Here is a 27552-nt window from a genome sequence, read left to right on the forward strand (position 1 = left end):
GTGAATATTTCAATGAAGAAGATTTTACCCACTATCCAACTTGAAAAATACATTGTTATCAGTATCACAAAAAACCTCTACATGTCCTTTCTTCATCCTATACTCATCTGCCCCACCAAGAGATAATTATTATCCTGAATTTTATGTATATCACTTTTATTCTTTATCGTTTCACATATGTATATATTCTTAAAAAATACTTTATAAAACTTTTACATTTTTTAATTGTATAAAATTGAGAAATATATTATATGTATCCTATTAACATTTGTTCATAGGAATAGAAAAATGTCTAAAGATGGACTTCTCAAAAACAAACATACATTCATGAAGCCCTTTAGTTGTGAACAGGGTAGAGCACCGTATAGCAGCTCTGATTTTGCTTTTATGCTGGTGGATTGTAAATTCTCTGAGAACCAGACCACGGCTTTGTTCCTCTTTGTTGCTGCAGCAAATGGCGTAGAGGGAGGTTAGTAAGCTGGGAGCTTAATTAAGAAAAGGATAACAAGGAAGTCCCCAGTGCTCATGAACTGTGACCGCAAAAGGCATGGAGTGTCAAAAGCAGAGCATAGATGTGTCATAGTGAGTTTGTGGTTTAGTGAAGGACAGTGTTTCATTTTTTAAAAGTTGAGCATATTGAGCATTAGGTTTATAAAGCTATTTCTGCAGGAGGGTCTGGAAAAGTGTGTTTGCTCAGGTAATGAGATATAATCCATATATTTTCTTTAGTCAGCTTCAAACCCCCACAAAGCATCTTTCTCTTCATCAGTGTGAAGTTTGTAGATATGTAATGTGTCAGATGCTGTTTTGTCATCCTTTAGCCCTGCTTTTCTGAGAGCTGGTTCCACTGACTATAACAGAAATATTTCAAAAATCAATAATAGCAAACAGTTTCTTTTTTACTTTAACTATATCATATAAGAAAACATACTCTCATTCCCCTTTCCCCACTCTCACCCCCCCCCCCCCCAATTTTATTCAGTCTGTCATGCTTTCTAAACCAGGTTCTGGAATCTAAAGAAGAATAGAGACACAGTGTAGTTTGGTTTTTCCCTGGTGAAATACTACATTATCTGTTATTCATGAGATTTTATTTTTCTGGAATATTGTTTGATGAAATATATGGGTGATGTGTACCCTATCATTGCCTAGAGGCCTTTTAGATTTCCTCTGTTTGAATGTTTTCCTTTTGTTTTTAATAAACTTGCAAATAGTTGTAGAGAAGAGCCACTGGATATTAGCATAATTCACCTGTTTTAACACCAGTTCCCCCTAAACCCACTCCCAAATCAGCAGATTCAACATTTCACAGCATTTCTTCACAAGTTGCATGGAAGGAGTAAAAGGTAAAAGGTGATATATTTTAAAAGTATTCTAGTAGACCCAGTTACTACTTCATCTTGCCAGTATGAAGCATTTTATCTTTCTTTATGCTTCTGTGGTACTGCTGTCTGCTTTTCGAATAAGGCTCAGTAAATGCATTATAGCAAGAAATCCCTTCTAGAATTAGATAGGTCTGTCAAAGCAGAGCAGAGATGTGTATTTGCAAAGAGAAAGAAGTGACCATCTGGACTGCCATGAAAGCCCCTGGTCCCTACTGCTATCCTTGCTGAGTTTAATTTGGGACTAAGCGTCATGATTCTCCTTAGACACAAAGGGTTTTCTGTTTTAGAATTCAAGTAGAAAAGAGATACTCCAAGGTATCCCTGCTATGAAGGTTCATTTTCTAAGATTTGAGCTGGGAACGCTGTGTTGTAAAGGGAGAAGCTTATTATTATTTTATTAATTTATCTTTATTGTTGAAAGCATTACAGATGTCCAACTTTTTCCCCCCATTGACCCCCTCTACCCCACCCTGCAACTCCTCCAAGCCTTTGCCATACTATTGTCTGTGTCCATGAGTTATGCATATAATTTTAAAAAAAATTATATATATATATATATATATATATATATATATATTTTATTGATTTTTTACAGAGAGGAAGGGAGAGGGATAGAGAGTTAGAAACATTGATGAGAGAGAAACATCAATCAGCTGCCTCCTGCACACCCCTCACTGGGGATGCATCCGCAACCAAGGTACATGCCCTTGACCGGAATCGAACCTGGGACCTTTCAGTTCACAGGCCAACGCTCTATCCACAGAGCCAAACCGGTTAGGGCTGCATATAAATTCTTTGGTTAATCCCTCTTTCTCTCCGCACCCCGCCCCCCACCACCGCCCCCAGCCTTCCTCTGAGATTCATCAGTCTGTTTCATGCTTCTATGTCTCTGGATCTTTTTGTTCATCAATCTATTTGATTCATTAGCTTCCACATATGAGTGAGATCATGTGATACTTGTCTTTCTCTGACTGGCTTATTTCACTTAGACAAGGGTTCTCAACCTGTGGGTCGCGATCCCTTTGGGAGTCGAATGACCCTTTCACAGGGGTCACCTAAAACCATCAGAAAACACATATATAATTACATATTGTTTTTGTGATTAATCACTATGCTTTAATTATGTTCAATTTGTAACAATGAAAATACATCCTGCATATCAGATATTTACATTAAATTCATAACAGTAGCAAAATTACAGTTATGAAGTAGCAATGAAAATAATTTTATGGTTGGGGGTCACCACAACATGAGGAACTGTATTAAAGGGTCGTGGCATTAGGAAGGTTGAGAACCACTGACTTAGCATAATACTCTCCCGGTTCCTCCATGCTGCCTCAAAGGGTAAGAGATCCTTCATTTTTACAGCAGCATAGTATGCCATGGTGTAAATGTACAGCTTTTTATCCACTCATCTGCTGATGGACACTTGGGCTGTTTCCAGATCTTAGCTATTGTAAATAGTACTACTGTGAACATAGGGGTGCATATATTCTTTCTGGTTGGTGTTTCAGGTTTCTTAGGATATATTCCTACAAGTCAGGTCACTGGGTCAAATGGAAGTTCCATGTTTTATTTTTTGAGGAAACTCCACACTGTTTTCCATAGTGGCTGCATCAGTCTGCATTCCCACCAGAAGTGTACTAGGGTTCCCTTTTCTCCACAACCTCTCCAACACTTGCATTTGTTGATTTGTTGATGGTAGCCATTCTGACAGTTGTGAGGTGATACCATATTTATTTGCATCTCTCTGATGATTACTGACTTTGAGCATATTTTCATATGTCTTTTGGCCATCTGTATGTCCTTTGCCAATTTTTAAATTGGATTACTTTTCTTCCTTTTGTTAAGTTGTATAATTTCCTTATATATTTTGGAAATTAATCCCTTATCATATGTATCATTGGCAAATATGTTCTCTCATACAGTGGGCTCCCTTTTTGTTTTGTTGATGATTTCTTTTGCTGTGCAGAGCTTTTTATGTTTTTGTAGTCCCAGTTGTTTCTACAAAGCCACTGTTCTCAAAACTGCCTGGTACTGGCACAAGAACAGGCATATAGATCAATGGAACAGAACAGAGAACCCAGAAATCAACCCAAAACATTACGCTCAATTAACATTTGACAAAGGAGGCAAGAGCATATAATGGAGTAAAGACACTCTCTTCAATAAATGGTGTTGTGAAAATTGAACAGGTACATGCAAAAAAAAAAAAAATGAAACTAGACCAACTTACACTATACAGAAGAATAAGCTCAAAATGAATAAAGGACTTAAATATGTTGTGAAACCATAAAAATTCCAGAAAGAAACCATAATCAGCAAAATCTCAGATATTTCTCATAGCAATATATTTGCCAGGAAAGCTTATTTTTAAAATTTGTAAGAGGTGTAGGAATTAACTGCATTTCTTTCTTTTTTAAAAACAATTTTTTTTATTGATTTCAGAGAGGAAGGATGAAGGAGAGAGAGAATCATTGATTAGCTGCCTCCTGCATGTCCCCTACTGGAGACTGAGCCTGAAACTCAGGCATGTGCCCTTGACCAAAATGAAACCCAGGACGCTTCATCCACAGTCTGACACTCTATCCACTGAACCAAACTGGCTGGGGCAACTGTGTTTTTTAAATTATATTTTACTAGAGGCCCAGTGCACGAAATTCATGCACTCGGAGAAGGCGGGGGAGGTCCCTCAGCCTAGCCGGCACCCTCTGGAAGTCTGGGAGCCCTCAGGGGATGTCTGACTGCCAGCTTAGGCCCGCTCCCTGAGGGCCTAAGCTGGCAGTCAGACATCCTTAGCGCTGTCGCCATGGTGGCTGCACTCGCCAGCCATGAGCCTGGCTACTGGCTGAGTGGTGCTCCCCCTGTGGAAGGACACTGACCACCAGGGGGCAGCTCCTGCATTGAGCATCTGCCTCCTGATGGTCAGTGCGCGTCATAGCAACAAGTTATTCCACTGTTGGGCCGAAACCAGCTCTCTGATATCCCCTGAGGAGTCCTGGATTGCGAGAGGTGCAGGCCAGTCTGAGGAACCCCACAGGTGCATGATCAGGGCCAGGGAGGGACACAGGAGTTTGGCCAACCAGGGAGGGACCATGGGAGGGCTCCAGGGTGTGTCCAGCCCATCTCAGTCCCAATCAGCTGGATCCCAGCAGCAAGCTAACCTACTGTTCAGAGCATCTGCCCCCTGGTGGTCAGTGCATATCATAGCAACTGGTCGACCAGTTGACTGTCTACCTCCTGGAGGTTAGTGCATGCCATAGTGAGCAGTTGAGCGGCCTGAGCATATCATTAGCATATTACACTTTGATTGGTTGAACTGCCAACTGGATGACCTGGCACTTAGCATATTATGCTTTTATTATATAGGATATGTACATTTTAAAATTAATAACTTTCACTTACTTGAAGCTTAATGCTCCAGGAAACTGATCCATTTGCAAAATTGCCTGAAAGCAAGAATGGAAGAATAAAGGTCTTGGAGCAAAAAAATAGATTCCAAAGTGATCAACGTAGCATCTGCTCCCCCATATGGAGTTCTCTTATGTAGCTATACTTTGTGCAGGTAGTCATTACTCTTGTTGGAACCAGACCACTGGGATTAAATCCTCACCCTGCCAGATACTTGACTTTGGGAAAGTAACTTTAGCAGTCTGTACCTAAATTTTCTCATCTTTAAGATCCAGATAATAATAGAATTGGTATAGGATTCAATGTGTTAATACTTGTACAGTTCTTAGAATAGTGCCTAGCATATAGTAAACACTCGTTAAATATGAACTATTTATTATCTTATTCACTCTTTCTTATTTATTATCTCACTAGAGGCCTGGCACACAAAATTTGTGCACGGGTGGGGTCCCTAGGCTGGGCCAGTGATCAGGGCTCATCAGATTCCCCATCTCCCTGCCTCCCTGCCTCCCTGCCTCCCCGCCTCCTCTTTTCCTCGCAGCCCGCACACCGCCACCGTGTGGTTCCTTGCCTCCCCACCTCCTCCTTCCCTTACCGCCTGCATCTACCACCACCCACCCCCAGTTCTCTATCCCAGCCTGGGGCCCGGCCTTGATTGGGCAATCAGGACCTGCTGGCCAGGGGGAGGAATAAGGGGAGGGACCCAGGAGGTTGGCTGCTGGCCCCGGGGAAGGAGCCGGCCCTTGGTCCCCGTTGGGAAAGGGGCCATGTCTGCTGCCATCCACCCCTGGTTCCCTGTCCCAGCCTGGGGGCCTGGCCCCAATTGAGCACTTGGAGCCTGCTGGCTGGGGGGAAGGACCAGGAGGTTGGTCGGTAGTCCCCACTGGTGATTGGGATCTGTGGGCTGGGGGCAGCTCCTGCATTGAGCATCTATCCCCTGGAGGTCAGTGTGTGTCATAGCAACCAGTTATTCTGGTTGTTCCAGTCGTCCCATCGTAACATTTCTTAGACTTTTATATATATAGACTAGAGGCCCGGTGCACAAAAATTTGTGCACTTGCGGGGGGGGGGGACCCTCAGCCCAGCCTGTGCCCTCTTGCAGTCTGGGACCCCTCGGGAGATAACGACCTGCTGGCTTAGGCCTGCTCCTGGGTGGCAGAGGGCAGGCCCAATCCCTAGGTGCAGCCCCTGGTCAGGCTCAGAGCAGGGCCGATTGGGGAGTTGGGACGCCACCCCCTGTCATGCACAGAGCAGGGTGGATTGGTAGGTTGCAATGCCACCCTCAGTCACGCTCAGGGTAGGGCAGATTGAGGGATTGGGGCACCGGCCCCTGTCACACTCAGGGCAGGGCCGATGGGGAGGTTATGGTTCTACCCCGTCACACACAGAGCAGGGCCCATGGGGGGCGGTTGGGGCGCCGCCCTCTATCACACACAGAGTGGGGCCGATCAGGGGGTTGGGGCACCGCCACTGTCACACTCAGAGCAGGGCCGATGGGGAGGTTATGGCTCTACCCCGTCACACACAGAGCAGGACCCATTGGTGGGGGAGGGCGCTGCACCCTGTCACACACAGAGCAGGGCCAATCAGGGGGTTGGGATGCTGCCCCCTGTCACTCACAGAGCAGGGCCCATCAGGGGGGTTGGGGCTGCATACCCTGTCATGCACAGAGCAGGGCCGATCAGGGGGTTGGGGCGCCGCCACTGTCACACACAGAGCAGGGCCGATCAGGGGGTGGGGAGCCGCACCCTGTCACACACAGAGCCGCAGGGCGATCAGTGGGTTGGGGAGCACCCCATTATGAGGCACAGAGCAGGGCCGATCAGGGGTTTGGGGCGCCTTCCCCTGTCACGAACAGAGCAGGGTGGATAGGGAAGTTGTGGCCTCGCCCCCTGTCACACACAGAGCCGCAGGGCGATCAGGGGGTTTGGGCGCTGCCCCCTGTCACGCTGATCCCGCTGCCAGGAGGCCTCTCAGCTCCGCTGATCCCGTTGCTGGGAGGCATATTACCCTTTTACTATATAGGTAGAGGCCTGGTGCATGGGTGGGGGCCAGCTGGTTTGCCGTGAAGGGTGACCTGGATGAGGGTGGGGGTCCCCACTGGGGTGCCTGGCCAGCCTGGGTGAGGGGATGATGGCTGTTTGCAGCTGGTCACACACCCTTCAGGGTGGGGGTCCCAACTGGGGTGCCTGGCCAGTCTGGGTGAGGGGCTGAGGGATGTTTTCAGGCTGGCGGGTGACTGAAGCTCCCAACTGCTCCTTTTTTCTTTTATTCTGGGCCAGCTTTATCTCTGAGGCTTGGCTCCAGCTCTTAGGCCTCTGCTGCTGAAAGCAGGTATCTGGTTTATTTGGGTTCAATAATCAAAACACTGTTTCAACTCCAGCTCTGAGATCCCGGCTGGCTGAAAACAGGTTTCTGGGGCTTTGTTTAGCTTCTATATTTGTAACAATGTTTCAAACTGCAGGCTCAGATGTCGGCAGTGGCAGGCGGGGAACGTTGGAGTCCGCCGTCACTGAAGCAAGCAAGCCTCATGTTCGCTTCGAGCTGCCTGGCTGCCGGCCGCCATCTTGACTGGCAGTTAATTTGCATATCTCCCTGATTAGCCAATGGGAAGGGTAGTGGATGTACGGCTAATTACCATGTTTCTCTTTTATTAGATAGGATACTAGAGGCCCGGTGCACAAAAATTTGTGCACTGGCGGGGGGGTGGGGGGCCCTCAGCCCTGCTTGTGCCCTCTCACAGTCTGGGACCCCTTAGGGGATAACAACCTGCTGGCTTAGGCCTGCCTCCGGGTGGCAGAGGGCAGGCCCAATCCCTAGGTGCCTTCCCTGCAGCCCCTGGTCGGGCTCAAAGCAGGGCTGATTGGGGAGTTGGGGTGCTGCCCCCTGTCATGCACAGAGCAGGGTGGATTGGGAGGTTGCGATGCCACCCCCAGTCACGCTCAGGGAAGGGCCGATTGGGGGGTTGGGGCACTGCCTCCTGTCACACTCAAGGCAGGGCCAATGGGGAGGTTGTCGCGCCACCCCCTGTCATGCACAGAGCAGGGCAGATCAGGGGGTTGGGAGCCTTCCCCTGTCACACACAGAGCAGGGAGGATCGGGAGGTTGTGGTGCCATCCCCTGTTACACACAGAGCTGGCCGATCATGGGGTTGGGGCGCTGCCCCCTGTCAGGAACAGAGCAGGGCCAATGGGCAGTGTTGGGGCGCAGCCCCCTGTCACACTCAGGGCAGGGCCGATCAGGAGGTTGTGGCACCCCCACCCTGTCACGCACAGAGCAGGGCTGATGCGGGGGGTGAGGCTGCGTTGGGCACCGCCTCCTGTCACTCACAGAGCAGGACCAATCAGAGGGTTGGGGCGCTGCCCCCTGTCACACACAGAGCAGGGCCCATGGGGGGTTGTGGTGCTGCCCCCTGTCACACACAGAGCAGGGCCGATCAGGGGATTGGGGAGCTCCCCCCTGTCACACACAGAGCAGGGCCGATCAGGGGGTTGGGGTGCCGCCCCCTGTCACCCACAGAGCAGGGCCAATCAGGGGTTTGGGGTGCCTCCCCCTGTCATGCACAGAGCAGGGCCTATCAGGGGGTTGGGGAGCTCCCCCCTGTCACACACAGAGCAGGGCCGATCCGGGCATTGGGGAGCTCCCCCCTGTCACACACAAAGCAGGGCTGATCAGGAGGTTGGGGCGCCGCTGCTGTCACACACAGAGCTGGGCCAATAAGGGAGTTGGGGTGCCACCCCCTGTCACCCACAGAGCAGGGCCTATCTGAGGGTTGCAGCGCCGCCCCCATGACACTGCTCCAGGGGCCGGGAGTCCTTGCAGCTCCACTGATCCTGGGGCCGCGAGGCCTCGCAGATCCGCTGATTCCAGGGCCAGGAGGACTCATGGCTCTGCTGATCCTGGGGCGGTGAGGCCTCGCTGCTCTGTGACTTCGGGGCTGTTTGGCTTCGCTCCACTGCTTGGAGCCTGTGTATGCAGATTAACCGCCATCTTTTAGCTTCTATAATTGAAACATTGTATCTTTTGGAGCTGTTGCTTCAGGAGCTCAGAGCTGGGCGGTGGCAGGTGGGGAACCTTGGCTTCGTCCATCGCCAGGGCAACCAAGCCTCCTGTTTGCTTCAGCTGTCTGGCTGCTGGCCGCCATCTTGGTTGGCAGTTAATTTGCATATTGCCCTGATTAGCCAAAGGGAAGCGTGTCGGAGGTATGGTTAATTATCATGTTTGTCTATTATTAGATAGGATACTCTTGATTTGGTTTTTTTATGATCTTTTTTCCATGTATACAGGCAATTATAACCATAATTTAGGTGGGAAAAGATGCTTCTAGAATAAAGTCCATATTTATAATTAAAATATGACAATAGGTTGTTCAAAATAAAGAAATAAAATAAAATAAAACATAAAAACTAAGCATAAGAACTCAAGAAGTAAAGCAGTCTGGGCTATTTAGTGTATGAGAAGTAGCCATGACTCTTAAATAGCTACAGAAGGTATAGTTTAGTACCTGTTGTTCAAATGATTCTGACTCGTGAAGAAAATGTTAAATTCTGTTCATGGTGTTCAGTCAGAGAAGATAGATAGTGTTTTATGGTTTAGGAAGATTCCAAAACAGAGTTTTTTTTAAAAAAAAATTAAAGAAAAAAGGTATTTAAATGTCAATTTCTAGAATATTTTGAGTTACATACATTTTATTGTATTTGCATTTTTTTCATCCTCCTTTCAGTCCAAATTAGTTTTTAAAAAAATCATATGGAAATATGATTCTTAGGCACAAATACTGTTTCCATTAACTGCCAAACACGATTCCCCCTTTATATATCTAATTTTAGCCATTCCACTGCTCAACAGTAGTACCTCCATACAAAATATTCATGACTGCCAAGTTTTGCTCTGCAATTACATTCATCAGCAGTTCAGGTGAATTATATGTCATGCCAAGTATGTGTTGCAATAAACCTGTAGTGTTTACACACACATCGTTGAGTAGTTGAGGAAGAAATTTTACTCTAAATTCTTTTTTTTAATTTTTGTTGTTGAAATTATTGCATATGTCCCCCTTTCTCCTCTATCAACCTCTTCCAGCCCACACCCACTCCCCAACCCAGGTAAACTTTTTTAAATTTTTTTTTTAAATTTTATTGTTGACATTATCACAGATATCTCCCATTTACTCCCTTTTTGCCCTCCCCAATCCACTCCCTGCCCCACCCCAGAACTTCCTTATGCTATTGTTTGTTTCCATGGGTTATGCATATATGTTCTTTGATTAACCTCTTTCTGTCTCCTCTCCACCACTCCCAACCCCTCACTGGGATCTGTTATTTTGTTCCATGCATCCATACTTCTTGGATCTATTTTGTTCATCTATTTATTTTGTTCTTTCGATTCCACTTATAAGTGAGATCATGTAATATTTGTCACTAATCACCTGAGAGATGCAAATTAAAACTACAATGAGGTATCATCTCACACTTGCCAGAATGGCTACCATCAATAAATCAACAAACAATAAGTGCTGGAGAAAATGGAACCCTCATACAGTGTTGGTAGGAATACAGACTGGTACAGCCACTCTTGAAAACAGTGTGGAGTTACCTCACAAAATTAAACATGGAGCTGCCTTTTGACCCAGTGATACCACTTCTGGGAATATATCCTAAGTATCCCAAACACCAATCAGAAAGAATATATACACTCCTATGTTCATAGCAGCATTATTTACAATATCTAAGATCTGGAAACAGCCCAAGTGTCTGGAAATCTCTTTATTTCTGCTTCAGTTTTAAATGATAGCCTTGCTAGATTGAGTAGTCTTAGATTCAGGTCCTTGTTTTTCAGTACTTTGAATACTTCATGCCAGTCCCTTCTGGCCTGCAGTATTTCTGTTGAGAAATCAGCTGAAGTTCTAATTGGTACACCCTTGTAGGCCCCTTTCTATCTCTCTCTTGCTGCCTTTAAGTTCTTGCTTTGTCTTTAATATTTGTTATTTTGATTATGATGTGTCTTGGAGTAGGTCTCTTTGGGATCATCTTGATTGGAACTCTCTATATTTCCTGAACTTGGTTAGGAAAGTTTCCTCTCATTATTTCTTTAAACAGGTTCTCTATTCCTTGCTAAATTTCTTCTCCTTCTGGTATCCCTATGATGCTGATGTTACATTTCATGTTGTTTCCAAGTTTCCTTATACTATCCTCCAGCTTTTTAATTCTTTTTTTTCTTTTTTCTGCTCTAATTGGGTGTTTTTTTTTCTACCTTATCTTCCAAGTCACTGATTCAATCTTCTACCTCATTTAATCTACTTTTGATTCCTTCCACTATATTATTTTAATATATATATATTGATTTCAGAAAGGAAGGGAGTGGGAGAGAGAGATAGATGCATCAATGATGAGAGAGAATCATTGATTGGCTTCCTTCTACATGCCCCATACTGGGGATTGAGCCTGCAAATTGGGCATGTGCCCTGACCAGGAATTGAACCATGACCTCCTGGTTCATAGGTTGACATTCAACCACTAAGCAACAATGACCAGGCCAACTGATTCTTTTTTTTTTTATCTTTATTGTTTTTATTATTACAGATGTTCCTCTTTTTTCCCCCCCATAGATCCCTTCAACCCGGTTCCCACCCCACTCCAGGCCTCCCCCCATCCCACTGACCTCGTCCATAGGTGTAAGCTCTTTGTCCAATCTTTTCCCACACCCCCCACAACCCCTTCTCCTCGAGAATTGTCAGTCTGCTCCCTTTTCATGCCCTTGAGTCTATTACATTCACCAGTCTGTTCTGTTCATCAGGTTTTTTATTCATTTGATTTTTAGGTTCACTTGTTGATAGATATGTATTTGTTGTCACTTTGTTGTACATAATTTTTTATCATTACCTTTTTTTTCTTCTTCTTCCTCTTCCTAAGGAATACCCTTCAGCATTTCATATAATACTGGTTTGGTGGTGATGAACTCCTTTAGCTTTTTCTTGTCTGTGAAGCTCTTTATCTGACCTTCAATTGTAATTGATAGCTTTGCTGGGTAAAGTAATCTTGGTTGTAGGTTCTTGTTATTCATCACTTTGTATATTTCTTGCCACTCCCTTCTGGCCTGCATAGTTTCTGTTGAGAAATAAGCTGACAGTCGTATGGGTACTCCTTTGTAGGTAACTAACTGTTTTTCTCTTGCTGCTTTTAATATTCTCTTTTTGTCTTTTGCCCTTGGCATTTTAATTATGATGTGTCTTGGTGTGGTCCTCTTTGGATTCCTCTTGTTTGTGTTTCTGTGCACTTTCTGGACTTGTAAGTCTATTTCTTTCATCAGGTAGGGGAAGTTTTCTGTCATTATTTCTTCAAATAGGTTTTCAATATCTTGTTCTCTCTCTTCTTCTGGCACCCCCATAATTCGAATGTTGGTATGCTTGAAGTTGTCCCAGAGGCTCCTTACACTATCATCATATTTTTGGATTCTTTTTGCTTTTCTGGTTGGGTGTTTTTTGCTTCTTCATATTTCAAATCTTTGCCTTGATTCTTGGGATCCTTTAGTCTGCTGTTGAATCTCTGTATATTATTCTTTATTTCAGTCAGTGTATGCTTAATTTCTGATTGGTCCTTTTTCATATCCTTGAGGGTCTCACTATATTTCTTGGAGGTTTCTAGAAGATTCTTGAGTAACCTTATAATCGTTGTTTTGATCAATATCCAGTATTTTGCTTTCACTCATTTCTTTCATTTGTGACATGTTTCTTTGTCTCTGCATTTTGGCTGCTTCCCTGTGTTTGTTTCTATGTACTGGGTAGCTGCTAAGCTTCCATGAGCTGATAGAGTGGCCTTGTGTGGTTGGTGCCCTATAGGGCCCTGTGGCTCAGCCTCCCCAGTCACCTGAGGTGGATGCTCTTGGTGCACCCCTTTGTGGGCTGTTTGCACAGTCTTGTTGTAGTTAACCCTTGATTGCTATTGGTATCACTGGGAGGAATTGACCTCCAGGCCAATTGTCTGAGATGACTAGCTGTGTCTACACTGGAAGATCTGTTGCACAGGAGACACCCTTATGGGGCAGGACTTGCTTCAGTGGGACTTTGGTGCTCATGGAGTCTGTCCCTTGAGTGTGTCTCATATGGATGTGAAGAGTTATAATCCGGTATGGTCTCACTCTGACCACTGGGTACACTGGCTCTTGGATCTCCAAGGAGGTGCAAAGTCAGCCACTGTCTGGGGCCACCCAGCAGAAGCTATAGAGTCATCTGCAGATTCCTCCTCTTTGTATGGGGTTTGTAAATGCCTAGACAAGGGCCAGCTGTGAAGCAAGGCAGGCTGATGCTGCCAGGCCTTGGGCCTTCTTTTGGAAGCTCTGAGGCTCTCTGAACCCAGCTGCAGTTGGACAGGTTTTAGGCGAAGAAAGGACAAGCCATTCATATGCAAAAGCCTCTGCTCACAGCTTCGGTGGTGTTGTAAATTGAGTGGGGCATGGTCTCTGGGAATCACCAGGGTGGAGCAAACAGCAATGGCTGCCAGTCAGCCCTGCACCGGAGAGGTCCCCAGGTCTCCCATCCCCCTGTGCAGGAACAATGATCGCTGTGAGCACCTCTGAGAGAAAGCTGCCCTCGCACTCCTGTCCTGATGCCAGATACTCCAGTTTCTCCCCATATGTGTCTGGGTCCCCCAGAGTCTCGCCCAGAATTGGAGTTCAGAGCAAGCAGAAGCTTGTATCTCCCTCCCAATTAAAAGAGCAGCACATCCAGGTGCCAACACTTTCCGCACCTCCACACCTCTTACCAGTCTCAATGCCCTTTCTTCACCTCTCTAGTTGTGGAACTTCCACTCAGCCTTCTTTCCCGCGGTTTTGGGTGGTGGTTGTTCTGCCTTTTAGTTGTAATTTTGATGTGGTTGTGAGAGGCAGCAAGTATAGGTGTTTACCTATGCGGCCATCTTGGTTCCTCCAGGCCAACTGATTCTTATGTATGGTTTCTATTTCTTGTTTCATGCTGTTGTAGTTCAAACTAGGTTTCTTGAAAATATCACTAAGTTCCTTGAGCATCCTTTTAACCATTACTTTGAACTCTATATCTGATCATTTGCTTTCCTCCATTTTATTTCGCTCTCTTTTTGGAGTTTCTTCCTTTTCTTTCATTTGGGAGTGGTTTCTTTGTCTTCCCAGCTTCCTGTCCCTTTGTATTTGTTTTTATGTGTTAGAGCTAATTGTTATGCCTCTCAGTCTTCATAGGGTGGTCTTATGTAGTCATTGTTTTGTGAAACCCAGCTGTGCGGTCTCTTAAATCTCCTGAGAGGGCTGCTCTAGGAATGACCCTTGTAGGAGTTATTTGTTCTCTCCTGGTGTAATTTGGTCTAACCAGCCTGCGGAGCCGAAAGAGCGGAGGGTTCTCTTGCTCTCCCCTCCGCTCCTTCACCAGCAGCAGTGTTAACATGTATTAGTTCACACAAACACTCCATCCATGCTTTTGTTCCGGCCCTCCGGTTCAGTTTAAGAACCCATTGTGGCCCTCGAGTCAAAAAGTTTGCCCACCCCGTCTAAGCTCTTCTAATAGATTATATTGGGAGAGAAAAAGACAAGAAATTTCAGTGATGATTTGATTCTTGAAACACCTTATTTTCTGATTTACGTTTGTATTTTAATGGAAGTTATTTGTGCTTGTGTAATCCCATGTAGAACAAATGAAGTATGTTCAGCTGAATTTTGCTGTAGTTAATTGATATTCTTGAAAGAAGCCAAGATTAAGCTTTTGGGAGATGTACATTAAGCTTTGAGGGCAGCCATTAAGAGCTAAGAGCTAAGGGCAGCCAGCAAGAAAACAGGAACCTCAGTCCTACTGTCTATTGATGTGACATATTTTGAAAGCTGATCATTGTTTTTCTTCTTTTTATCTACATGTAGAACATTTATCTGCATAACAGGTTTTAGGTAAAGGACCTTTGGGATCATTAACTTATCTTTTTTTTCCCTCTTCTAAATTTGCATTATAATTTTTCGTTTTGTTATTCTATCAATTTGTGTTATTTTGTTCCAAGAATGAACTTTGATGAATATTTAATCCATAAAAGCAACTTCACATTTCAAATTCTATATATCTATTCATCTACTTACCTACATACCTTTGCTTTGATAAAAATATATAGCATGGAATCACTTTTAAAATATCTTTATAGGCTTTGGAAATACCTCTTAAAGCAATAAGATGATATGTGTGGCATTGAAAACAGAAACTATGTCTAGTCATTACTCCCTATGATGACTGAATGAGTTAAAGATGTATGGTAACTGAAGCTGTAATGGCATATATTTAGAAAGAAAATCTAATTTGCTACTTTTAAAAAATGTAGGTTGGCAAACGAACCTAAAATAAAAGTAAAAAAAGATATATTTTTTATTCCTGGATATGTGTTAGTTCTGTTACCATTTGCAATGATGGATATCTGTGGGACTTTATGCTATAAAATAAACTCTGATCAACGATATGGCTATCTTTTCTCTTTTGCAGTGTTTGCCGATTAAAGGCCTTGGATTTGTGCTCGGCGCCTATCAGTGCATTTGCAAAGCAGGATTCTATCATCCCCGAGTCTTTTCAGAGAACAATTTTCAAAGTAAGTGCTCTTTGCTTTTGTACATATATCTGAATACAAATATCTACCATTATTAATTATTCAGATTTTCTTTTAACCTTGTTGGAGTTGTATGGTTAAATCTCCACTGGTTTGGCATTGGCATTCTTTCATCGCTTAAGGAGTTTTTACTTTTGTTTGTCATCTACAATATTCTGGAGTACCACAGAAATACGGGGGGGGGGGCAAAAGTAGGTTTATAGTAGGTTTACAATATGGAGTTAATAAAGCTATTGTAACAATCATAACCTGGATGTCTTTTGTCATGCGAACAATTGTAAACCTACTTTTGCCCACCCCCGTATGTTTATTTTTTGGTGTATTTTAGTTTTCAATACATTTTAAAGGTCTGAAAATTCTGTAGCTCCTTGGTAAGACCAATTGGGATTCTATATAAAGAGCTCTTGCTACAGAAAATTTCTATAACTAATTTTGCTAGTTTATTTATTTTATTTATGAATTTGTTTATATATTACTGTTCTATGCTGAATAAAGAATTACCATGGAATTAACAGCTTAAGCAACACAAATTTATTATCACCCAGTTTTCATTGGTTAACCTTCCAGTCAGGCGTTAGTCTGATCCTGTGCTCAGGGTCTCACCAGCCCAAAATCAAGGTGCCATCTGGGATGTGATATGGTCTGAAGCTCAGGATCTCCTCCAAGCTCGTTCAGGTCATTGGCAGAACTAAATTCCTTGCAACTCTTTCCCTGATGTCCCCGTTTTCTTATTAGCTGTCAGCTTGGGCTTATTCTCAGCTCCTGAAAGTTTCCTCAGGTCCTAGCCACATGACCCTCTCACAGCACTGCAGCTAACCTTTTCAAGGCTAGCAAGACAATCTCCCCAGTCTGCTCAGATGGGGTTTTACATAACATGATGTAATCATGGGAGTGACTACTCTGTAATTTTGCTGTGTAAAGTAACCTAATCAAAGGTTACATTAAAAAAGAGGTGATTATACAGAGTGTATAGCCCAGAATTAAAATGTGGTCATCTGGTTATTTTATTCCTACCCCAGAAAATGTCAGTGTTACAATTTGAATACTGATTTTTTTTAACTCTATCTACAGATAACATAGTATTGCCAAATTGCTTCTAGCCTGCAACTGGATATAATAATTAAGAAGGAGATAGTGGTAAAAGAGGATGGTTTCATGGAAACTTAAAGTTTAGGGTTGCCAAAAATGAGCAATAGGTATATTTTAGAATTAGATAGTCACCCATACGTCTTTGCCAGTCTCATTATTGGTCTGTATGGGAATTTGCGTCTCTACTAGGTATAGTTCAAAGGTATATTGAGATTGAGACCTGAGTGTCTTATTTTGGTAGACATATATAGCTTGTTTTTTCTCTTGAAAAACATTATTCTTGGCCTTGAGACTGTTTACATTTAACTTTTAGGTTCTGTAGGTGAGTAACATTTTGTTCTCTCCTTAGTCGCATAGTATAGAGTTCAGCTCATGTCTTGAGTGATAGTTGAGATAGGCGTGATTCTGAGATGGCTTTCAAGATTCCCCTCCCCTTAAGTGTGGGTGGGACCTGTGGATGCACTGGACAGACACTCCCTTGTTTAGGCTATGTTGTGTAGCAAAGGTGATAGCATAGTCACTCTTGTAATTACATGGCATTAAGTGTGACTCCTTCCCATAGTAGCAGAGTGTAGAGAGATTCTAGCACTGGCTTTGAAGAAGTAAACCATCTTGTCATGAGAGGGTTACATGGCTAGGTTCTGAGGGAGGCCCTTAAGAGCTAAGAGCTAAGGGCAGCCAGCAAGAAAACAGGAACCTTAGTTCTACAACTGCAAAGAACTAAATTCTTCCAACAGCCTGAGCACTTGGAAAAGAACCTGAACTCCAGATGAGAATATGACTTTGCCAAAACCTTAATTTCAGTCTAGAGCAAGTGTGTCAAACTCAAGCATGTCAAACTCACAAGGTTTAAGTTTATGTGGGCCACAAGAAAACAAAAGCTTCAATTTTCATAGAAACATAGGTTTATTTCTATAGAAACAAGCTGAATACAAAAGGCTGAAATGAGAATTGTTAAGATAAAATAATAGAACATTTTAATAAAAATTAATATTTTTATTGAACATTAACTTACTAGACACCAAATAACTGCACAAATTAATAATTGTAACACAAATAAACTTATTTTTCTTGTTCTTCGAAAGTGAAATATTTCCTGTTGCACACACCAAACAAGTCAGTCCAAGACTAATTACATGGCAATCAGCTGCTAAAATATTCGCTCCTAGTATTAGTGGAGAGAAATGGTGCACCTGTGAGTAAGGTGTGTAAGGGAGATGAATGCAACATGATTATAGTAACCAGTCATTAGCGAACGTTGTACTTCGTTATTAAAAATTATGTATAACAGGATATTGTAAAAATTAAGTTACAAAATTTTTATTAAAAAGTTTCTTACGTACCGTTATATTGGCTGGGCCACAAAAATATTTGTTGTGGGCTGTGTGTGGCCCTGGGCCGCGAGTTGACATGCTTGGTCTAGAGTAGTGGTTCTCAATCTTCCTGATGCCGCGGCACTTTAATACAGTTCCTCATGTTGTGGTGACCCCCAATTTCATTGTTACAAATTGAACATAATTAAAGCATAGTGATTAATCACAAAAACAATATGTAATTATATATGTGTTTTCCGATGGTCTTAGGCGACCCCTGTGAAAGGGTTGTTCAACCCCCAAAGGGGTCGTGACCCACACGTTGAGAACCTTTGGTCGAGACACCCTGAGCCCAGAACCCAGTTTCACTGTGCCCCACCTTCTGCTCAACAGAAATCTGGAAATAATAAATAGGTGTTTTAAACCCTTAACTTTCCAGTAATTTATTATATAGCAATAGAAAACTAATACAATAGCAATGATGATAGCATACTTCTAGGATGGATATGCTTTTCCTTGCATGTATGTGTGTAGCAAACTATGGCAATACTAGAGCTACTTTGGCATTTTTCACATTTATGGTCCAGTCATAACATATGATTCAACACTGAAGGATTAAGGAAATAGGTTTTAGCTTATGTTCTGTGAAGGTATTTTGTATTTGGTTTAACTCACATTTGTTCTCAGCTCCCACTATGTGACTGAAATAAAACATCTAAATATTGTAGAACCAGAGAATGACTATACCATTTGCTTATCACACCACCAAGAGGAACTAGTTAACCTTTAACAATTTATCTTTATTTAATTTGCACACTCCTACTTTCTTCCTTATTTTGAAAGCCAGTGTTTTTCCCTGGACTTACTCTCTCTAAGAAAAGGCTGCCCTGAAGGGGGTGTGACCAGCCTGAAACGGCCCTCAGCCCCTTACCCAGGCTGACCAGGCACCCCAGTAGGGCCCCCCACCCTGAAGGGGCTGTGGTCAGCCTGAAAACAGCCCTCAGCCCCTCACCCAGGCTGGCCACACTCCCATGGGGTGAGGGTCCCCACTTGGGGACTTCACCAGCCTGCAAACAGCCATCAGCCCCTCACCCAGGCTAGCCAGGCACCCCAGCGGGACCCCCACCCTGATCCGGGACACCCTTCAAGGCAAACCAGCCAGCCTCCACCTGAGCACCAGGCCTCTATCCTATATAATAAAAGGGTAATATGCAAATTTACCCTAACAGCAGAATGACTGGGAAAGACTGGTCACTATGACACACACTGACCACCAGGGGGCAGATGCTCAATGCAGGAGATGCCCCCTGTGGTCAGTGCACTCCCACAGGGGAGCTCTGCTCAGCCACAAGCCAGGCTGACAGCTGCCAGCACAGTGGTGGTGGCAGGAGCCTCTCCTGCCTCCTCAGCAGCGCTAAGGATGTCCGACTGCAGCTTAGGCCTGCTCCCTGCTGGCAAGTGGACATCCCTCAAGGGCTGCCTGGCTGCCAGAGGGATGTCTGATTGTCAGCTTAGGCCCAATCCCCTGGGGAGCAGGCCTAAGCCAGCAGGTGGACATCCCCCGAGGGGTCTCAGACTGCGAGAGGGCACAGGCCGGGCTGAGGGACCACCCCGAGTGCACAAATTTCTGTGCACCGGGCCTCTAGTCTATTATAATTTTGTATTCCATTGGACAGAAGAGCTAAGATGTGGTGCTGGTCTATGAGAAAAAAATATAAATGTGACTGTTAAAATATGAAGTGATTTCAATGCTTTATTTAGATGGAGGTCCCCAGTAAACAAAGGCTTGCAAAGACCAACAAGGATATTCCTGGCATCTCTCTTGACATTGAGAGCTAATAGGATCTGATGTCTGAGTAGTAGCAGGATTTCAAAATAACCAAGTGCTGACATATAACTAACTGTCCCTTCAAATCCAGGTTGTTCACTTTCTGGTTGATGAAATACAAGCTTATGAGAAGCTCATCTTCCTTAAATCCATCTATCTTAGCACAAAGTCTATTTTCAGGGAAATTTCTTTTCTTTTATGTAGACACATAATCAGCCTTTCAGTCTTACCTCTAATCTTGGGATTGACTTCAGCTCATGTACAGTTCCAGATACATCCAACTTACAAATGACCCACACCTAAAGATGACAATTCTTGGTTTGCCAGCTCTGGTTGCTATTATTGGGGGTGTGGGGTGGGGGGTGGGGGGAGGAAATACAAAAACGTAGAGTTTTTAAAAACATATAGTCTTTGGAAAAAAGGAAGGGAAGCTCTTTGAAAATAGAGACTTTGAGCTATAAGCAAACTTTTCAGCAAAGCTAACATATCTTTTTGTTGTTCTTGGGTTTCACACTCCCTATCTCTCTTCTGTTTCATGACTAGAAAGTTTAAGATATTTGACTTTCAGAGAAAAAGAGCTTGAACATCAGATTCTCAGCTTGGCATAATCACTTTTGCTATTGGTCTTAAGTCTTGTGATCTGGTTCACTTTTGCTGTATTGTAGAAACCTAGTCCGAATCAGTTTTACTCTAGGTGTAGTAGCAAAATTCTTCACCTAACTACTGGGCTGATGTTTCTCTCAGTCATTTCCCTAATTTTCAATCTTCACAACCTCTTTCATTTTTCCTGCTTGTAGGGCTTGGGAATCAGTTAGTAAATGTAGCTGGCAGATGGAGTTAGTGCCAGCAGAAAAGTACTCAGTGCTGCTAATCTTCGTGGGCTATTGACAATTGCACTTGCCTGTTTATCTCTGACTGCGTTCTTTGCAATTATTGGAAATACCCCAAACACATTAGACTTCCCTAGTTTCTAATCTCAGAACTAAATAGCTACCATGTTTTCACACACTAATTAAGAACAGGATCTTTGGAATAAGTCTTACTTAGGTTTGAATCCTGGATCTATTATTTATTTTCACTATGCTAAATAATTTATCTTCCCTAAACTCTATGTCATATATAAAATTGTTATACTATCACTTGCTTTATACAATTGTTACAAGGGTTAAATGAAGTAATCAATATAAATTCTAATTATGGTAGTTGTTACATATCATATGTTGAAAAATATTGTTATTTTTTTATGATCAGTATTTAAAATCTTGTGTTTATTCTGTTTACCCATTTTCTCAAATAATATGCCCATTTTCATACTTTCATCTAGTATCTGCTCCACTTCCCAGCAGAGAAACATATTTCCAAGTCCTAAATATTTTTAGTTCAGTTTGTCCTTAATATAGGCCCGGCTCTGAGATATAATACTCAGCCCTCCAACATCTTTCTCTTCACCTTCTAGCTAAAATTTTACTTTATTAGGTTTGTCCTTATTTATTTTATTATTTATTTACCTCATTTTAATCCATTATTACACTGTTATTTAGACATTAGAACATTTGCATGTTGGTGGCCTCAAGAAGCTGGAAAAGGCAAGGAAATAGATGCTTCCTTAGATCCTCCAGAAAAAATGTGCTGACCTGCCGGGATCTTGATTTTAGCCCAGCGAGACCCATGTCATATGCTTGAGCTACAGAAATATAGAATGAATTTTGCTATATTACTCTTTAAGTAGGAAGAAACATGAATTTGTGTAGTTTTAAGACTCCAGGGTTTTGGTAGTTTGTTACAGCAGTAACAGAAAACTAGGACCACTCAGTGAGTGTGTTTCCCATTCAACCATCATCCCAGTGTTCACAAAAGGCCACAGTGTGTTGTTGTTTTTCTAGAGGAAATTGGTCACAACTCCAAATAACTGACTCAGGTGAAATTATACTCTGGTGGGCTCTGTGTATTAGGTTGGCCTTTGAGTCAGACAGATAGATCTTGTCTCTACTTACTTGCAGGAGACCTGAGCAAGTTTTTTCATGCATTCTGAGGCTCTCTTCCCTTATTCATAAAGCACAAATAGTAAAATCTATTCCTTTGGTAGTTGTGAGTAGTTGATGAGATAACATATTATATCCCCACAATTATAGTGATTATTATACTAAGGTGAATATGGAGAATCTAGTCCTTTTATTTATGTACTAGGGGCTCAGTGCACAAATTTGTGCACCTTGAAAGGAACTGTGGTCCTTGAGGCTGAGTGGGCACAGGGGTGGGTCTCGGACCATCCTCCGCACCCCCACCCGGTCCCTCTCACTGCGGTCCCCGGTCCCCTGTCTGATAGCAGTCCCACTCCTGCCACTGCCACTCCCATCCACTGATGGCACCAGCCCTACTTGCACCTGCTAATGGCGCAGAGTGATTAGGGCCGGTGCCAGCAGTGGGTGTGAGCATGGCTGGCACCATCAGTGGGTGTGAGTGGCAGCTGCTGCCCCATTCGCCGCTCAGGAACAGGGGGAGGTAGAAAAGCCCTCAGGGGTGATCGGGGCCAGCAGCTGCTGCTAGCACCCGCTGATGGCGCTGAGTGATCGAGGCCAGCACTGGGCGCCAGCAGCAGGTGTGAGCACTAGGCGGGACCACAGGGCGCAGGAGCAAAGAGTTTTCAGTAACCACCAGAGGCTCGCCCCTATGACAGTGACCGATGCCCCTCCTTGGTCTGGCACCCCCACTCACCTGCTCCACCATCCTGCCATGGCTGATGCCCACCATGTTCTGCACGCTCCCCCTGGTGGTCAGTGCACATCATATCGACCAGTTGTTCAGTTGTTGGGTTGTTTGGTTGTTCTAAAAGTTCCGTCTATTTGCATATTAGCCTTTTATTATATAGGATTGGTTGTTGTGCTGATTGAATGAATGAATTGCCAATAGGCAAAAATCTGTTTATTAATTTTATAATTCATATTAGAATCTTCCTAAAATCTATGTAAGGTGGTATTTTTATTTTTAAAAATATCACTAAAGTCATTTGTAATGCATAAAAATCTAAAAGTAAATAGAAAAGTGAGTGTAAGATACAGAGGTAAGCATGTAGAAATACGTAGAAAGATTGAGCTCTTAACTACAGTCATAGTGAGAGTTATAAATGTTAAACTTTTGCAGTGGGCTTCAGTTTGAATCTATTTTCACAGTTAGCCATTCATGATGTAAGTATATGAAAGTATATTAGCTAATCCTGATTTTAAGATATGCAAGTATATATTCATGTTCTAACAATAAAAATATTTTTGTATAGCAGTCTATGTCTGCTAACCACAGTCTGCTAACTGTTCTCTCTTTTCAGATATTATAAATATTGAAACAAATATCCACAGAAATCTCTTTAATGTATTAGAGTACTCATGTGCATGTGCCTTTTTTTTACTTAATTTTTGGATGTGGTTTTACCTATCTGAAGACTGGAGGCAGATTACTTCTTCATTCTAATCAGATGAAATAACAAATAACAATTAATCTTCCCATGGTTAGTTCATTGCAGCATTTTAACTTCAAATTTTGATTGATGAGTATGTTCCCTCCAATTCTAATGAAAAAACAAATATGTGTATGGGAAAGAAGGATATGTTTACCCTAATATGAGTGTTATTTATACCTAGAGCTAATGCTGGGCTCTCCATGTCTGACTCAATTCTTTGTTACTTCCAGATGAGCTATTTTCGTTGTCTATGACTCACCTTTTTTCTGCATGCCTGTGGAATGGAAGGAGGAGGGGGTCATGATATATTAAGCACATGGGCGTGGTCTTGCAAAGGTCCAGGCTATATCCTCTGCTAGAACTTATTCTTATCACCAAGGGCCACAACATTCCCCAAAAGGCACCTCTGATCAACTGGTTTCTTCATTAACTTATATGTCTGAAAATTCATCTGTCAAAAATATCACTTAGCACTGACTATGTGCCAGATATACTTTTAGCAACTGGAATAAAAGAAGTGATTTAAAAAGTGAGGTTTCTAAGTTTCCAGGAAAGACCCACATCTTCCCCAAACATATTTCAATACCCATAAATAACAAATGAGGGCAGTCTGGAGTAAAACACAATTCTGTCCAATATTAGCAAATCAGGTCAAAGAGTTTTAAGATTTAAATGTCCTTAAAGGATGAACGTCTAACCATATATTCAAATGTCCAAATGTTACATTTTTGCCCTTGTGAAGACACAGTTTTATACAACTGGCATTTAAAAAACTTAATCAGCAGAGCAATTAATATTATGGTGATAATTCTATATAAAGTTTATACTATGAAGACATGACATATATAACGTCTGTTTCAATCCACACTATTCCCTTCAACTAACTCATTCTCTCCTAAATCAGACACTGAGTATTTTCTTCAATAAAACATAGGAAGAAAACTTTCTGGGGTACATTTTCACAATATGTGCCTCAAATCATAAAAATGTGGTTACATTTGATACTTCTATAATTTATTCCAATGAAATATCATCCTATGTGTTTAATAAAACATGTATGTTTTTAATTAAAAAAAAGGAATAGGATAAAAGTGCCCCTTTAATTTGTTCATTAGTTGAAATCTTCAGTTAAGAAAAGCAAAATAAAAAGATATTTTAAGAAAATTTCTTGAAAGTTCTAGTGTTTCATCAGCAATGTCACTTGGGTTTTCATGGTGGCTGACAAAATTTCTCAATGTACACAAATGTAAATATTTTTGGAAGTAGGCATTCAAATAGAATTTTTCCACAACGTTACCTTCTAATTCCACTTGCAATTCCCTTCAAAGGAAAAAGGATGATAATACCATATTCAAGGGAAAAATTTAAGATACTAATACATAACATTATTTATAAGGACAACTTTTAGTTAATGAATAATGTATTTTATTATTTTCTGATGTGTGTGTGTGTGTGTGTGTGTGTTTGTGTGTGTGTGTATAAACAGGTATGGTTAAGTAGGAATGACAACATTATTAACTGAAATTCAGATTAGTAAAGTGATAGGATGTCTAAGCAAACTATTTAAAACTGTATCTCTGTATTTTTTTTAGTTATTTTGAATTGTCTAACTTATTTCAGTAGATTTTTTAAAAATTCCCAAATGGGATGAAATATTTAGAAAGGCCTTGTTAATAGTGTTAACTATTCTAACCCTATTAGAATAACAATAAGCAATTCAGAGTTTAAAATAACAACATAAAAATGAGGGACTCATTAAGAAATCATCACCATTTCCTAGTGTAATGATGAAAAGTGAAGTCAAAGTCAAAGTCAACAGTAAAATACAGGTACACAATTTACTATTTATTATATGCATTTAATACACACTATTTTTCAACAACTGTGTGTTTGCTATGTGATACATTCTTAAAAATTTGCTGATTTTTAGTTTGCAAAACAAAAGCCTTACAAAACTCATCAAAATGCACAACCTGATCAGAAAAACATTTTGGAAGATGAGAAAAATCACTTTATTGTCTTATTCATGTTCCAGATCAGAGATGAGAGACATGGCAGCTAAATGCAAGGCATGATCCTAGATTTCATCCTGGGTGGATAGAAATAGCTGCAAAGAGCATTACTGTGAGAATTGATGAAGTTTTAATATGACCTATTCATTAAAAAAAGATTGTATCAATGTTAAATTTCCCAACTTTGATAATCATAATGTGGTTTTGTATGAGAACACTTTTTTCTTAGGACATATAAGTTGAAGTGTTTATGGGAAAGGGACAATATCTCTAACTTCATCTCAATTGATTCAGAAAAAATACTACACATATAAATTTATAAACATCTATTTATCAAGAGAAATGATAAAGTAAGTACTGTAGGATGTAAATAATTAATGAATCTTAGTAAAGGATATATGGGATCCTTTAATTGATAAATTTGGCGTGTGATATTTCATAAATTTAAGTTATATGGTGTGTTATTTTGATACTTTATATATTGTAATATGATTGCCATCGAAGCAATGTTTATCACATTGTCATTATGGTGCAATATTATTGTCCATATTTATTATACCGTGCTTTAGATCTCTATGGCTTATTTACTGCTCATTACAAATTTGTACCCTCAAACACCATCAATCTTATACCCTCTACCTCCCATTCCTTGGTAATAACCACCATTTTACTCTCAGTTTTTTTTATAGTTTTGATCTTTTTGTATAAGTGATACCATGCAGTACTTGTCTTTCTCTGTCTGACTGATCCCACACAGCATCATGTGCTCAAGGTTTATCCATATTGTCACAAATGGCAGACATCTTTTCTTAATGGCTAAATAATATTTCATAATATATATATTATATATGATGTATATTATATACCAGAGGCTCGGTGCACAAAATTCATGCACATGTAGGGTCCCTAGGCCTGGCCAATCAGGGCCAATCGGGGCCTTCCTTCCCCTGGCTGCCGGCTGCTGGCTGGGGCCTTCCTTCATTCCATGCTGCCCCCTGGTGGTCAGCGCATGTCATAGGAAGCGGTCAAACTTCTGGTCTGTCAAACTCCTATGGGAACAATTTGCATATTAGCCTTTTATTATATAGGATTAGTATTTTTTATCCATTTATTTGGAATTTTTGTAATGTTCTTTTGTAATTTTATCAAAATTAAAAGCTACAGAAACCTAATTTTATCTATGAATAAGGTAAGAATATTACATATATTCAAAGTCTGTGGAATTTTTCAATAATATAGCCTTGGTGATTTGATTAGAACTTTGGGGTTTGGAGCAAAAATTTACTTTAGTATACATAGTGTCCTGGGTTTAAAAATATTTGTTTTTATTATAGAAAGGATACATGCTTATTAGAGAAACTTTGGAATATATGAAAAAATAGAATTTAAAGAGCCATTTGAAAATTTGTTGGTCACTTAAGGTTTTTTTATACAAATATCTGTATATATGATATTTCTAAAACCTTTGTATTACGTTCATTTTGAATACCAAACATAGTTTTCTTAAACATAATTTTAATAGTTACATAGAATTCCATTGAATAAATACACTATGGTTTACTTATCCATTCTAAAGCTTATAGTTTTTACTAATTTATATAAATATAAAACCACAAGGTGGGGCAAAAGTAGGTTTATAGTTGTGTGTACATGAACCTCAGAGTTTATTCTTGTATTATTACTTATTAATTATTGTATTATTTTCCATACAAACAACTATAAACCTACTTTTGTCCCACCTGCATATTTATGTAAAAAAAGTCCAGAGATTTTTTTCCCCTAATGTTACTGTAATAAAGTTACAGTAAGCAAATAGGTTAACATATTTTCCACAAATTGTCACAATTTATCTTGATAGGCGCACACTTACAGGTGAGTGTTTTAGATTTCTCAGCTGTCCTGTGGTGCTCCTGTAACCTTCTCCCAATGTCCTTCTCTGTATTTATGCTCTAGGCCAGCGGTTCTCAACCTGTGGGTCGCGACCGCTTTGGGGGTCGAACAACCCTTTCACAGGGGTCGCCTAAGACCATCGGAAAACACATATATAATTACATATTGTTTTTGTGATTAATCACTATGCTTTAACTATGTTCAATTTGTAACAATGAAATTGGGGGTCATCGCAACATGAGGAACTGTATTAAAGGGTTGCAGCATTAGGAAGGTTGAGAACCACTGCTCTAGGCAGCATACTCAATCATCCATATAATCATCTGAAAGCTGCTACAGCCAAAGCTCATAATTCTTCATTTTTACCTTTATTTTCAGGAAGTATTTGTTTTATCTGAAAGTTCCAAATATCACCTTCATTTTCAAACTTGAGCAAAGCAGATTAGGATTCTGTGGATGGTGGATTATTTCAAGTTACTCAGCGCTGACATTTCCAAATCAAAATATCATCCACGATGATTTCTAAACAGATTTTCACTGATATATTTGTACTAAAGATCAATTAATGT

At 41.5% G+C, this 27552-nt stretch overlaps 1 protein-coding gene across 1 annotated transcript in view; it reads left to right on the forward strand.

Annotated features, from left to right (window-relative positions):
- GPR158 (G protein-coupled receptor 158) overlaps positions 1-27552 on the forward strand; it is a 376508-nt gene that overhangs the window by 192600 nt on the left and 156356 nt on the right. The window contains exon 3 of the mRNA XM_081104136.1: positions 15277-15379. Within this exon, the coding sequence (XP_080960262.1) occupies positions 15277-15379 (103 nt within the window). The remainder of the gene's footprint in view (positions 1-15276; positions 15380-27552) is intronic.

The sequence above is a fragment of the Myotis nattereri genome (genome assembly GCF_964212035.1).
Source record: "Myotis nattereri genome assembly, chromosome: 1".
Lineage (NCBI taxonomy): Eukaryota > Metazoa > Chordata > Mammalia > Chiroptera > Vespertilionidae > Myotis > Myotis nattereri.